Below are 16451 nucleotides of genomic sequence, written 5' to 3' on the forward strand. Positions count from 1 at the left end.
AGGAAGTAGTAGTAGTGGTGGTGGTGGTGGTGGTGGTGGTGGTGGTGGTAGCAGTAGTAGTAGTAATGTCAAAAACTGCTATAAGCTGTTTGAAATTAGAAAAACAGTAGATATGATTAAGGTAGAAGAAAAGAAAGGTAGAAATCTTGGCTGAATTCATCAAACTGTTAAATTAACCAACTCCCTATCTATAACACCTTTACATTTGTTACATGAAGTAGTTTTTCTCTAAACTTTTAAATAAATTTTAGACAGGATTTGCAGCTTAAAACATCCTAGAATGATAAAGGAGGTAGCAAGAAACTTTAACAAACTTCTAAAAGTGAACACATAGCTTATTTCTAGGCAGAAGCCTAGAAATTTTCAGAGGACTAAATTAAACCTAAAACAGCAACTGTTCAGCATAACCCCAAAGAGACCAGAAATTCAGAATAGGTAGCCTCATATAAAAAGTAGTAAAGAAAACAGGAGAATTAATATGTACATGGAAAAACTGAGGGTTTTTTTTTTTTTTTGATGGCAGTGGAGTCTGAACTAAGGGCCTCATGTTTTTTAGGCAGGTACTCTACCACTTAAGTACTTGAGCCACTCCACCAGCTCTATACATGGAAGAACTGAAAACTCATTTTTTTTTTTTTTGGGTGGTCCCACTAGGTCTGAACTCTGGGCTTCACACTTGCAATGCAGGTGCTCTACCACTTGAGCCACTCTGTCAGTCATTTTGGTGTTGAGTATTTTCAAGATAGGGTAGCATGAAATATATGCCCAGGCTGGCTTCGAACCATGATCTTCCTGATCTCTAACTCCTAAGTAGCTAGGATTACAGGCAAAGTCACCAGCATCTGGCTAAATTTAAGGTTCTCAGAACAAAGACAGACATGTAAACATGGATACAAATGTCTGTATATGTATGTATATACTTAGATATACATACATACTCATTCATACAATACACACACATATGCTGTCCACTAAATGGATCTGAAATCAGTGACACGCCAATAGCAATGAGCAAGACTAATGCCGAGATCTTACTAAAAGGAATCTACTTTTAAAAGGAATTAGGAATCCTCGGGAAAAATGAGTAGTCCCAGGGCCAGGCAGAAAAGAGTACAAGATAAGCCTGGGACATCTTGTTGTGCAAGAACGCAAGGCAGTTCTCTAAGAACTGAAATGCTATCAAACAGATATAGGAAAGTGATATCAAAAGGGTATCTACTGAACAAATTAGGACAATTTCAGCATCAAAATAATGAAATTAATCGACTATAAGAAACCATGAGACCACACTAATTGTAAATCAGTGTTAATTTCTTAAATTGTATAGTTGTATTATGATTATGTGAGAGAAGGTCCTAGTTTGTAAGAAATTCCCACTAAAGAATTAGGGTGAAAGATACCTGGAAAAAAATTCTTTATCCTCTACAAGGAACATTTACACAACTCAACAACAACTTTGGCTTCGAAATTTTAAAAATTAAATATATATGTAACAAATTTGTATCTTCAAGTGATGTAATAAAATTTATAAAATATGAGTGCTGTGAAAAAAATAAAAAAGCTTTAAAAATTTTGTTTTCAAAATTGGTATTTAGGGGTAGACAAATCCAAGAAAACTTTTCAAAAATGGTAAAAGAAAGACAAAATATGAAAGCAAAGGCACAAATAGCCAATCCAACACCCAATTAACTAGTGTTCAAAAAGACAAGAAAATGGAGAACAAAATAATCCACAGCCAAACAAAACAAATCTTCAAAGAGAAAGAGGTCCAAAAGAGTCCAAGTTCAGTGAATAAAGTAGGGGCTTACATCTGGGTAAAAATTCACAAGAATTTTTAAAAAGCAAATTACATCGGAACACTTGTCATTAGCAATACCAGTTTCTAGAAAAAGTCACTGAAAGAAAATTCTCTACTAAATCAGCAGGCAAATGCCAGGTCATAACATTTTTACACAAAGAAAACTAACTTCCATATATGAAATTAAATATCTTGTAAAATAAAAATATGAAGAAAATATGAAGATAAAATCTAAGAAAATGTAAAGCCAAACCTAAATAAGAAAACAAGTACTAAAGCAGCAACTGTGAAGCAAATCTAACAAACCAAGTAAACTGAGACAATAAGCTCTTGGAGGTACCTGGCTGCAAATAACAGAGAACAGGCCACAAAATTCTGAACCATCCTTACAATTCAAAGAGAGAATGAAGCCAAGCAGGAGAGAAACACTAAAGTCAATTAGAAATGTCTGGAAAGACAAAGAACTCTACAATGTTAAAAATATAATTCTCATACACAACTGCACAGTTTAAAAATGTTTTGTTTGGTTACATCTTAGAAAACATCTTTATCAATCAATTTATTTTATAAAAAAACAGACTAAATTGTGCAGAACAAAATGTAAATGTTAACACCCTTGACACTTCAAATGATAACAATTCTTTAAAAAGACTGGGAGAGAAGAGTTGATAAAGAGAATAAGAGAGGTATTAATATATTCATCAAACAAAAGTGCTAAATCCAGAAATTCTGTATTAGATGCTTGAAAAAGAAATATTTTAACTATATACTCTTAATTAGTAATTGAGAATTGGAACTATGGTGAAAAGATGTGAGATTCTAAGTAAACACAGATCACATAGTTCAAAGTGATTTCCTCCTATAGAATGAAAATAATAATAGAAAAATATTTTTATTATAAGTCATTTAAACGTGTTTATATTTGTATATCATATGCAGATATCACATAAGATTTTTATAAAGCAGTAAATATTAAATTAGCTTATTGATATTATGACAAAAGTGCTTATAATACATGACCACTTTGACCAGAGGAGGTATCTGCCAATCCTAAAGATATGAGTGAGAGACTAATTAAACTGTATTTCAATAGTTCTGCCATCCTAAGATATAAAAGTAGAGTCTAAGATCTATCAAAGCTGGTACCTCTGTGACAACACATGCAGTTTGGGATAAGACCCAAAATAATTACATCCAAGTCAGTTCAGCTTAATGTCATTTTGATTACTCAGGAAACCTCAAGCTTTGAATGTGGACAAAAGTGGTCTAAGGCAAGAGAAGTAACCAAAATCTCTCTGAGAGAAGACATCCTAAACCTAAAATTGAACCAGGAAATATTTTTTATTTTATAACATCCAGAGACCATGTGAAATGATAAAAACACCAAAAAAGTACATGGAAGCCAAACATGGTGGCTCACACGTACAATTCCAGCATTTAAGAGGTGAGGCAGGAGGATGGTGAGTTCAATGCCAGGGCTGGAGGAGTGGGTGAGCACCTGCCTAGCAAGTGTAAAAGAGCCCTGAACTCAAATTCCAGTACCAAAAAAGATGAAAACTGAAATTGTGAAAGTTAAACCCTTAGAAGAAAGCATAGGTGTAAATCCCTACAGCTTTAGTTAGGCAATGATTTCTTAAATATGATACCAAAAGCACAAAAACAAAAGAAAAATAATAAACTGCACTTGGTGATTTTAAAGCCAGCCTTGGGCTACAGATTGAGACCCTGTCTCAAAAAAATATAAGTAGAAAAAAACATAGGAATACTTCAATGAACTCCAGATCCTAGACTTTAAAACAACAGCATTTACCACTCTCACACATTAAAAAAAAAGTTCAGCTTGAAAAACTTAACACACAACTAAAATTTGTAGACGGTGAGACAGCAAACTTGAAAAAGAACCACACAGATATTCTAGAACAGATAAGGACAATAACCAAAAACAGGAATTCAACAGGATGAATTTAAAAGTATATTGGAAATAGAAGCAGTTAAAGGAATGCTAGTAAACAGAAACTAATCAAAATGACGCTGAGATAAAAATATGAAAAGTATAAGAATGTCTAAGACACATAACATGTAAGGCAAACTAACATGCTAAACCGGAGTCCCAGAAAGAGAAGGTGAGAAGCAAATACTTACTTACAAAGGGCTATGAATTCAACAAACTGGTTTAAAAAAAAAAAAAAATCAGCTGGTTAGCAGGGGCTCATGCCTGTAGTCCTAGCAACTCAGGAAGCAAGAGATCAGGAGGATTGCAGTTCAAAGTCAGCAAGGGCAAATAGTTCGTGAGACGCTATCTCAAAAAAAAGCATCACAAAAAAGGGCTGGTGGAGTGATTCACGGTGTAGGCTAGAGTTCAAACCCCAGTATTTCCAAAAAGAAAAAAAAATTAAATCACAAACTCAGAAGTCCAAGTGATTTCAAGTAGAATAATCAAAAACAAACCTCCAAACCCATTACAGTATAATACAGTGTTAAGTCCACAACAATAAGAAACATTTCTTTTAAAAGAAATAGTTAGCAAAAAAATCACACTCAGACTAAGGCTGACTTCTCAGCTGCAACAAAGGAAGCCAGAGGTAGCATATTAGTATCTTAAATGTGCACACAGAAAATAACAAACTCTTTATACGAAGAAATCTTCCTTTAAAAGGAAGAAAAAAATAAAGATACTCCTGATACTCCAGAACTGAAGTTTGCCACACTAAAAAAAACTCTGATGCTGTCTGAGGAGAGCAAAGAAAAGGAAAAAGATAAATTTAACGAAAAGTGTCAGATATGTAGAAAGGAAAGAAAAACAAAAGTGGTGAGTACATAGATATACAAACATTGAATAAATAAAAAAAAAGGAAATTTAAAATGTAGAAAGATTAAAAAAAAATAACAGCCCAAGAAGATATTTGCATGGTATAAAAGAAGAGTAAATTTGCCAATTAACATTAGCTTTTTATAAAAACGTATGCAGTAGTCATTAAAAGTATAAAAATGTAAATGTTAAACACGGCAGTTCTTGAATATGAAGAGATTAATATTCAACTCCAATATGTAAAAAAATTGGAAAGTTATCACACCTGCCTTTACAATAAGAAAAAAGGTAAACAAACTGAAAATCAATGACTTCTGAACCCATCAGAGAACTGAGGTCATAGGGCAAACTGCCAACTCAAAATACAGGAGACACAGTCAAACCCAGAGAATCACAGCCAAGAGCTACTTTCCTAGAAAAGAAACTGCTGGAGCCATAAAGTAGTGATTGGGAACAAATCACCACAAACCAGGTATCTTAAAGCAGAAACGTATTCTCTTCCAGTTACAATTCTGGAGGCCAGAGTACAAAATCAAGCTATCAGCAAGGCTGTCTCTTTCTAGAGATTCTGAAAAACTGCTTCATAGCTCTATCTTAGCTTCTGGAGGCTTCTAATAGTCTTCGGCATTCTTTGGCTTATATAACTCACACTTCTGCCTCCCTTCCTCTTCACATGGCCTTCCCACTGTGTTTCTCTGTCCATAACAAAGACAAATTTCTACTTACCATAACAAGGACACCAGTCCTTGGATTTATAGCCTGCCCTAAATCCCAGGTGATCTCATGTTGAAATCTTTAATTACATCTATAAAGAAAGACTGTTTCCAAGTGCCACATTTATAGGTATCAGGGGCTCTGACTTAGACTTACCTATCTGAAGATGAAAATCTGATTTAGTACAAACATTTAAATGGTCATTTCAATGAACTGCTGGAAGCTGAGTGGAGAATTAGACAGTGAGACACCACTGGGGACCACAGGTTTTAGGAAGCCTCCATGCTTTTGTGGGTTTTACCTACAGAAACCCCAGGACATTCTCACAGCAAAGAAAAGCCAAGAAAGATCCCCCTTGGGCTTCTGACAAGGAGAAGAAAAAGTAACCACAGGGAAATAGATGTAGTGTTCTCGGTAAGAAAGGACTATTCGCCAAGAGAAAGATGGTATCTGTAGCCCCACCCCCACTCCCCCTACACATACTACAAAAAAAAGCAAAAAGAAATTCCCTAAACCAAAATGCAAAGAGAAAAAAAGAAAAATTACAAAAAAGAAGAGAGTACAGAAAATGCAAGAACCATGAAACACTTAGTATAAAAACTTAAATAACCAAAAGAAGAAAAGGGAACAGAGCAAAAGAAACGTGAAATAACGATAGCTGAGAATTTTCCAAAATTTGAACATACACCAAACACATATCCAGGTCACTGAGAAAACACAAACCAGGATAAAAACAAACAAAAGAAATCTATACCTAGGCATATAATACTTAAACTGAAATAAATCCAAAGACAGAGAAAATCTTCAAAGGAACTCTCCACATCTAGATATAGATTCACTGACAAATTCTACCAAGTATTTCAAAAAGAAAATTCCAATTTTACACAGTGAGATACTACTACAAAACTACTAGAATGGTTATAATAAAAAATACTGACAAGGATATGAAGCAATTGTTATTCCATATATTGCTGATGGCAATACACTCAGAAGTGTTTGGCAGTTTTCAGTAGTTAAAAATATACTTTCCATATGATTCAGCAATCTCACTCTTAGCTATATATACCTAGTTCACATAAAAACCTACATACAAATGTTTACAACAGTTCTTACCAGCCAAAACTAGAAAAATTAGGGCTGGGACATGAGTCAAGTGACAAAGTGCCTGACTAGCAAGTGTGAGGCCCTGAGTTCAAACCCCAGCACCACCAAATCTATAAAAACACTAAATGTCCTTCAACAGATGAATGGATTTAAAATAAAAAAAAAAACCTATGGTATATTCATTAAATGAAATACTCAGTAATAACAATACTGTTGTGTTGGATGAGCCTCAAGGATATTATGCCAAATGAAATAGGACAATTTCAAAAGGTTACATATTACATAATGACATTTATATGACATTCTCAAAAACATAAAACTATTACAAAGATATAGAACAAATGGCTGCTTGCCACGGGTTAGGAGGAATGGAAAGGAGTAACTACAAATGGATGGCATGAGGGAGGTTTTATGGTAGTACAAGTATACATACATATATATATATTTTGTTTGTTTGTTTTTGCAGTACTGGGGTTTGAACTCAGGGCGTACACCTTGAGTCACTCCACCAGCACTTTTTTTTGGGGGGGAGGGGGGTTGTTTTGTTTTTTTATGAAGGACTTTTTCAAGATAGTCTCACAAACTATTTGTCCAGGCTGGCTTTGAACCATGATCTTCCTGATCTGCTTCCTGAATAGCTAGGATTGCAGGTGTGAGCTACTGGCACCCAACTAAAATTCTTGTATTAAAAGAATTTATATGTGTTTCAATTCACAGAACTGTGCACCCCAAAATTCTGGTTTCCATAGGTGAACTTGACAAGAACTTTAAATAACACTGTAATAAAACAAATGTTATTTTCGTACCGTTCAGATGAACCACAGAAAGACGTTCATGATAATTAAGATATGTTGCCAAGTGCTGGTGGCTCACACCTATAATCCTAGCCACTGGGAAGGCAGAGAGATCAGGTGGGTTATAATTCAAAACCAACTTGGGCAAAATTTGTGATGAGACCCTATCTCAAAAATATCCAACACAAAAATTTCAAATAAATAAAGCAAGAGACCAAACTAATGTGAAAGATGAACCAAATCTGTAAAAATGTATTTATATTTTAAGACTTGAACCAATACATCAAAATGACATCACTCTAGAGGATTAGTTGTTTTTTTCTCCTTCATTCTTTATTTTCTAACCTTCCTAACATATCACACATGTTGACATCTTAGAGTGTACAATCTAGAGAATGTCAGTAAGGCAGGGCCTCAATTATGCAACAGTATTCCCTTTTATAATGTCACTCTTTTCCAATGAGGATTTCATTTCAACGTGATACAGGAGAGTATCTGAGATATGCTGTCACAAAGTGTATGATAAAATTTTTCACCCAGTTGTAGAGAAAGAGCAACCCGGGATATGTTTCATCCCTAAAGACACCATTTAATAAGCCATAAATCCTATTCTCCCGCTTCATACAATAACAGAATTCTCATCAAAACCAAACTCATACCAAAAAAAAACTATCCCCAAGCTTCAACAAAATCATTTTACTATCTTAGAAACCAAAGTCCACAGAATAAGCCATATAGAATAAGAAATCCTGACTTTACAAATATACTCAGTTCCTGACTATTAACTCAATGTAATATTGTTATTTATTAGTAATCTACTTAATTATATAGTGTCTATATTTGGACTGGAAAATTAAGCTGTTCAATAACCTTTAAAATCTTTGTGTATACATGTAACATATAATACAATGTTCTTCAGAAGATCACAGTGACTTATGAAGGGTATGGCAAAAAAAAGTTCAAGCAGTAAAATGTCAACGGAATACAATGAACTCCTCTTAAAATTATGTTACTCTTTAAATTATTTTTGCCATCTTGCAGGAAAATGACAGAGTTGACTTTCATATATTTCATTAACCTTATTTTAGCAAAATCTTCCTCAAAATCCAACTTTCATTTCAAAATAGTACATAAACATTTTTTACAGTAAAATTTATTCTAGAAAAATTAGTTTGTTATAACAGCTACTCTTATACATATGTTTTAAAAAGCATCATTCTAATTCTTTTCAGATTAAAAACTGTATTCAAAACACTAACTTAGGCAGGAATCATGGCTCAAGCAATAGAGCACCTATTTAGTAAGTGTGAAACCCAAAGTTCTAACCCCAGTACCACCAAAAAAAGAAGGAAGAAAAAAAAAAAACTAACTTCTCATTTATTGGAGCAAAATGAACCAGATCCTCAAGTCAGTAAACTAGATCTTCAAAATCAATTCATATTTTTCAGGGATGTTTTCCGCCAGTATATGAGTAGTCATCCTCTCTAATACCAAACAGTAAAATTATGTCTACCTAAATGATCAGCTCCCTCCAACAGCAGCAGCACTTGTATGGTTAGCTCATTCAGTGACCCACTTCCAAAGCATCTCAAAAGAATGACTACCTCGGGCTGGAGTAGTGGCTCAAGTGGTAGCCTGTCTGCCTAGCAACCATAAGGTCCTGAGTTCAAACCTCAACACTGGAAAAAAAAAAGTTGACTACTTTAAAGAAGTTTACCAGGATGAGCAATGAAAATTAAACTAGAGCCATAAGAGATTATAAAATACACTAAGAAGTTAATCAAGTCAACATTCCAAAAAGAAATGCTACAGAGGAGGGCTAGGCTGGTTCTTGCATATGCTATAAAGCTACAAATCTAAATATTGAAATAAATGAAAATTTTTCTGTTAAAAAAAAGCATGAATTAGTCAATAGATTTTTAAAAAAAATAAACAGATCAATAATCCAAACATAACATCAGAAGTAGACTAAACATGAAAAACCATTCCCCAAAATAGGCTAAAGAGTACTTTGAAAACACAACTCCATTATTAAAACAATCTTATTTCAAATAATTTGAATGACATTAAGACCAAATTACACTCAGAAATGTACTCTCTTAAAGTTCTAAATAAAATATCAACAAAGGGAATTTGATCAAATGAATAATTAGCCACCACAACTCTTGGAAAAAATCTAAATTATCACATAGAGAAAATACTCATTTCAATTCCTATTCCTTGCTCTGCTTAACTCAGTATTCTTTTCCTTTCCTAAAATGTTTTAAGAAATCATTTAAAGGACATGCTATTGCCCCCTCCACATCCAGTTTCTGGTCAAACATGAAAGATGGATAAACCCTATCTGCCTTCCAACACAAGAACTTGTATTCTGATCTTCTTTCTGCTTCTTCTGCTACCTTTTAACATTTCTAACACTGGGACTTAGCCATATCCCCTTAAAGTACTACATTCCCTCTCTTACACAGATTTTTAATGTAGTCACAAGTTTTATTTTTATTCCTATGAAGTTTTATTCTTATCACAACATTAATAAGCCGTTCCAACAGATTTATGACACTCAATAACAAGGAGAGATGAGAGCATTTATATCAGGACACAGAGAAGTTTCAAAACGAAAAATTAAGACATTCTTGATTAATCTCTCTTCAGCAGCTCTTTTCCTTGATGATAGGACCTCGTGTTATCTCTCTCTTCTCTCTCTTCTCTTCCCTCTCCCTCTCCCCTCTCCTCCCCTCTCCTCCCCTGTCCTCTCCTCCCCTCCCCCTCCCCTTCCCTTTCCCCTTCTCCTCTCCTCTTCTCTCTCCTTCTCCTCTCCTCCTCCTTTCTCCTTCTCCTCTCTCGAGTTCATTTCCTTTCAGACTGAAAGCAAAGCCTGAGATAATGGGAGCCTGAATTCTAATACCTGTTTCAGTACTTTATCAGTGCCACTTAGCTGTCCTCAAGCTCCTGGGTTTAAGTGATCCCAACATATCATCACGCCCAATTTAGCTCAAGTTCTTTTTGATGATTCAGTGTTCAGGAGGTAATTCCAGTGTGCCAAGAGAGTGGTAGTGTATCATCGAATCACTAGGGGGTTCTAGTAGAAAGATACCTTTAAGTGTGGTTACAGTAACAAACAGTTACCACCAACATCAAAAGAAAGGTTGAGACTGGGATGTAACTTAGTAGTAGAGTGGTTGGCTAGCATGCACAAGCCCTGGGTTTGATCCTCATAATAATGGAGAGAGGGGAGAGGGGAGAGGGGAGAGGGAGAGGGGAGGGGAGGGGAGGGGAAGAGAGGGGAGAGGGAGCGAGAGAGCGAGAGAGCGAGAGAGCGAGAGAGAGAGAGAGAGAGAGAGAGAGAGAGAGAGAAAGAGATGGCAGCCAAGAAAAAGCAGGCACTCCAAATCCCAGGAACCAAGTAAGAGGGGATATTAGACTATGGCCAAGGAATATTCTCAAGTATTTAGATAGGCAGAAAATCCATTAAACTCCAAAATTATTCAGGGTCACTTATATCATCATATATTTAATAGTTTCAGTTACTAATTTTGACTACTATTACAATCTCAAAACAGATAATACACAGCCTAAGATCCATCCATAGCCAAGAGGCTCAACATCTTAACACCATTACTGTTTGGCTCACTGTAAACAATTCAACAAGCCAAGTTCATGTTCCTGAGAACAACTACCTACCTTATCTCACTTATAAAAAATCTGGACCCTGTCTGGTTTCATTTCCCTGTGGCTAGGTCTTTGAGGCCTACAGCCAGACTCCATTTCCTCTCTTTTACTCCAGGATGCCAATCTGAACCTCCACCTAATACCTACTACCAACTACCATCTCACTCCATACCAACCTCACCGTTCCACCTATCAATCCACAAACGGCACTTGCTAGACATATCCCTAATTCTGACATGCTGACTGCAGACATGTGTGAACCTCCATCTAGATTTCCCAAATTAGTGTTCTGTTTCCCTCCTCATCTAGAAGTACTTACTGCTGATATTGTTTCCTACAACCAAGCAAGTCACAGCTACATGGTAATGATTAGCCAGTATTAGGTTTCACTCAGGCTTTCTTTTCTGAATGCAATCTCTGAAAACCTTCAGATGTTTTACTACTTGCCTCACCAGTTTACCTGGGAAACACGTCTGCACCCTGCCCTATGCTCACGGAAATAAAGAACAATTAACATCTCTTTATCTTCACTCCCTGACAGTACTGGCCTTACACTTGCTACACAAACACTCTACCACTTGAGTCACTCCACCAGCACTTTTTGCATTTTTTGTTTTCCACTTAAGCCACACCTCCAATCTATTTTGGAGATAGGGTCTTGAGAACTGTTTGTCTGGGCTCCCCTCGAACCTCAATCCTCCAATTTCAGCCTCCCAAGTAGCTTGGATTACAGGCATGAGCCACCTGTGCCCGGCTGCATTGGCTATTTTTGAGATAGAGTCTCACTTTATGCCCTAGCTGGCCTATACCACAATCCTGCTATTTATGCCTCCCTGTGGAGCTGGTAGCTGGAATGACAATGGACACCACTATACCCAGTCACTGGCTGAGATGGTGGTTTCGGGAACTTTTTTATTTGTGTGTAGTACTGGAGTTTTAACCTAAGTGTCTCACACTTTCTAGGCAGGTGCCCTACCACTTGAGTCACTCTGTCAGCTCTCACAAACCATCCTCGCACCTCCTCCCTGCTGGCCTCAAACCACAATCTTCCTAATCTCTACCTCCTGAGTAGCTAGAATTACAGGCTTGAGCCACACTGCCCAGGTACAACACCTCGTCTTTACATAGATCAGAAAATTAAAACATTTTATCATATGCAAAATAAATTGAACAAGAGGAGAAGATACTCATTAGACAGGAAGGGGGGAAATCACAGATTTAGATTAAGTGTAAATAAAAATTGGAAGAGGAAGTATTTTTACTGACAATACACCATGAAGCAAAGACTTCATATTCTGTAATTTTATCTTAAAAATTCGGTATTAGCTGGGCGCCAGTGGCTTATGCCTGTAATTCTAGCTACTCAGGAGGCAGAGATCAGGAGAATTGCGGTTTGAAGCCAGCCCAGCCAGGCATAGTTCCAGGAGACCCTATCTCAAAAAACCCTTCACAAAAACAGGGCTGGTAGAGTGGCTTAGGGTAAAGGCCCTGAGTTCAAGTCCCAGTACCGCAAAAATAAAAAAATTAAATCGTATTAAATGATTGTGACATTTTACTAATCCCTCATGGAAAGGTACATGGCAAACTTAAGGCTTATATTTTCTACAGGAAAATATAAAATATTGCAAGTGTGACTTTTTACCCTTAACATGATTTTATAGAATTAAAAAATTCAAAGTTCAAAACACTTCTAAAAATCTGATCATGACCACTTACTCTAATTAAGCAATAAAATTATTAGTTTGCAGTGATCCAACTTTGAAACAAAATGTTTCTTTTTCATACTCCGAATCATGGAGACTAACAGGTGAGCCATTAACAGAGAGTTCCTACTTACAACTAGGTATCTGTATGAATCACGATTTTCTCCAAACAGTACACAGGGAAAAATAAAGAAATCGCAAAAAGTACATTTATCATCTAATCAAACGCAAATTTCTGTCTATTAAAAGAGCTTTGAGACTGACATGTTATATATGCAACCTTTTAAAACAAATTTTAAAATAAAAAATTCATAACCTTATCTAAAATAGAGAAATCCAGTCCTTAGTATCTGTTCTCTTTCAAAAGCAAAAATTCACATACAGTAACACTTTGCACCATTTGCTTTCTTGTTTCAACCAAAATGCAGATCTGTATTTTTCGAATAAGAAAAAATACGTATTGCTTTTCATCTCCCTAAAGCTCTTCCCAATTCCTCCACACAAGTGCCTTGAATTTCTTGATAGGAAGAAATTCCACCATTTAACAAGTGCTGAAACTGACAACACCAGCATAAAATTCAAGTAAGTCGGGGCTCAAGATATGTGGTTCAAGTAGTCTCACAAACCAAAAGCCCTGAGTTCAAACCCCTGTACTGCAAAAAAAAATTAAAATTCAAGTAAGTCTTTACTAGCATTCAAGTATCATTCCACCTAAAAGTTTTTTGTAAGCAACTAAACTTCCCAATGAATAATGGAATTTCTCACAGTATCTCCAATATTGAAAAAAAAAAAATCTTTCTATATAATTTCTGTGAAGTTCTACTATATAGAATTCAACCTGTATATGAGTATAAAATCATCTTAGCTCAGTGGTCCTTGAAAGACAATATCCTGCTTTTAACAAAGGTCAAAAATTGCTCCCCACCAAGTTGGTACAAAAATTAGGGCAACCATTTGAAAATGAAAATTCTAAACACTTTACAAATATTAGGCCATTCAATCCCCCAACAACCTATGACACTGACCGTTATAGATCAAGAAAAGTAAACAGAGAGGTTAATTAACTTGCTCAGTCACATAGCTAATAGGTGAGACCTCAAGAAGTCCCTGTCCAGACCCCTTGCTCTAACTTTCTAGCAGCCTAAACCCTAAATGTAGGAACCCTCACTTAATAGGTATTCACATTAATCTCAAAGCAAAAAAAAGAATGATTTTTTTCATTTTGTGACAAATTAGATAAAAGATCATGTAACTACTTTACGCTGCATCTTAAATCGTAACGAAAAAGTGACTGATAACAAAACCAATCAAATGAGATTGATATTAAAGAGAAAATGCCTTTAAATTTGAGAATTTTAATATGACTAATCATAACCAATAAATTTAAAACACACATTCATATGGAAATGTTTCACAAACATCCCAAGTAAGACACCTTCAAAACTCAACTTAAATAATAGTGAAGGTGACAATATGCTAACATGAAATTTACCAAGAGTATCTGCCAACTCACCTAAACAGAACAAAACAAGTCATTAAGAAAAGGCCTGTAGCCAATCAAAATATTACAATGTCCAAGTACTGGTATTCATTTACTTTTCCCAAAAGTGAACCTCACACTATAAGGACTTAACTGATTTTTCCCCTATACAGAATTATAAATTTAATTATGATTTCCACAGTTCAAAAAAAATGAGAAAAGCAAAGGGGAAGGTAGACACTGACCACAGCTACAAGCACATCCAACAGCAAAACAGGAAAAAAAAGTACTTACTTTAAATAACTTCAAAATGGCAAGAAATGTTATTCATCACTTAGATTAACAGTCCTATACACAATCCAAGAGATTCCCAAGGCATCACAGCAACTGAAAGTTACAAATTATGACTGTAGGTCATCAAAATAAGTTTAATTACACTTTGCATTTAAGACAGATAGGAATTGATATTTAGTTTTAGGAGGATTTTCATCCAAATCGGTTAAAGTGGCTTTATATTTTGGCGCTTAAAGGAATAAGCCCACAATTACACATAAGCTCATCAACTGGAAAGAAAACTATCTGAAAGTTCCAAACAACAAATTTTAGTTTATTCTGAGTTCACGAGCACTGTGCGTATAAAAAGTACCGGAAAGCAGGAGGAAGGTAAAGGCAACATAAAATTAGAAAACAGAATAGCTGGGCGAGTGTCTATAAACACCATGCTCAACGCATCCCCAGCAAAACAAAGTGTGGGCAGAGGGTGCCACATCAGCAGTGCTCCGTGTTGGTCGTGCTACTAAGTCATTTGTTAGCTTCATGAATTATTAATTTCGGTAATGGTTTGTTGATATGAAGCAGTACCAACTCTCAAATGGAAGACATGACAGCGTCCTTCTGATTCATTCCACAAAACCAAACTTGACTTTATTCTTACTGAACATACTCTGCCTCATGGTGGCACAAACCTGATTTAAAAGGAAAACTCTTCTCTTTTAAATTGCTAAAGATTTTTAAGATTTGAGGGAGTTTGTGCCTAGTCCATACTAATCTTTGTTATCAAAAAAATTGTTACAGCACTCAACAAAACTCCTTTTCAAACCAGGCTGCAAGGCATTGTGCCTTCTCGTAACTCCAAACAAAACTAAAAAAAAAAGGATAAGGCCTTGTACTTTTCTCCCCGCTCGCAAGGAAGTCTGACTCCAAACAGGAAACTGCTCCTAAAATGCTCAACGCTGAATCCCACCAAACCCCAACCCAGTCCTCAGAGGAGATTCGAGTCTAAGTGCCAACAACACGCTGCCTGAGCGGAACCAGAGAAACAGATTCGAGGTTTCCTTGCAAGTTTTAGCAGGGAAAAAATCCACATTCCTGTGCACACAGACAGGCGCGCGCATCTATTTTCCTCCTTAAAATCCCAATCTCTACAAAGCCCCAAAGCAAAAATGGAAAGTGCTACTTTCGTCAAGTTTGGCGATCACCCTCCCCCAACCCACAGAGGGCGGCTGGGAGCTGAGCTTTGCACGGCGGTAGGCGCGGAGAGGTGGTGGGGTCGCCCCCGCCCCCCCCCCGTCCCGCACTTTGCAGGGTCCAGGGACAGGGGCGGCAGGGACGGCAGGAGAGGGGTCACCGCGAGCCCCTCGACCAATCCCTCGGCGAGCCGAGCCAGGTGGAAGGGCAGGGCGAGGAGGGGGCGCCAGGGTGGAGCGGGGCGTTGCAGCCCAGCCGCCCCCCAAATACGCGGACACCGGGATCGGGGAGGGGCAGGGCGAGGTGGGAGGCCCCGGACGCGCGGCGGAAGAGCCCCGAATCTTACCCATGCTGGGGGCTCCGGAGGGGAGAAGCCCGGCGCCCGCCGTCCGCTCCGGTGGCTCGCGCGGCCGCTCCTGCAGCGGGAGGCGGGCCCCGCGCTCCGCGCCGGCCCCTCCTGAGCTCAGGCGGGCCGAGGAGGCGCCTCCATCCGCCCGCGGCGCCCTCCGGCCGGTCCCTCAGCACCGCCCGCCAGGCCGAGGCGACTGCGGCTCCGCACGCCCCGCCTCCGCCGAAGCCACGGCGGCGGGACGACCCTGCCCGCCACCCGCGCAGCCCCCTCAGGGGTTCCCCCACCCCTCCTGGCTTCTGCAGGGGCTGGAAGACCCACTAGGTCGCTCGGGCCGTCGGCTCCAACCTCGAGCGACCGCCCGCCCCTCAGCGTCCTAGAACACGAAGCCAAAGACTGAAGTGGAGACCCGGGCTGAACCGGGATGGTGCAGGCAGCGGCGCCCAGGGACGAGGGAAATCTCGCGAGAACGGCCTCGTCCTCCCGGCCCCGCCCCCCTGGCGCGGAGTTCGAGCCTCGGTTCCCTCACACTCGCCCCCACCCCCACCCCCACGGCGGAGGCCA

At 38.0% G+C, this 16451-nt stretch overlaps 1 protein-coding gene across 2 annotated transcripts in view; it reads right to left on the minus strand.

The window, feature by feature from the left end:
- Positions 1-16015, minus strand: part of Cd2ap (CD2 associated protein) — a 92159-nt gene extending 76144 nt beyond the window's left edge. Inside the window, exon 1 of one of the 2 annotated variants that reach the window (XM_020168708.2) lies at positions 15885-16015. In XM_020168708.2, coding sequence (XP_020024297.2) covers positions 15885-15888 — 4 coding nt within the window. In that variant the 5' untranslated portion in view covers positions 15889-16015. Of the gene's footprint in view, positions 1-14365; positions 14386-15884 lie in introns of those variants that run through there. The other variant, XM_074081992.1, reaches the window with a different exon arrangement.
- Positions 16016-16451: the final 436 nt, after the last annotated feature.

This window comes from Castor canadensis, chromosome 8, assembly GCF_047511655.1.
Source record: "Castor canadensis chromosome 8, mCasCan1.hap1v2, whole genome shotgun sequence".
NCBI lineage: Eukaryota > Metazoa > Chordata > Mammalia > Rodentia > Castoridae > Castor > Castor canadensis.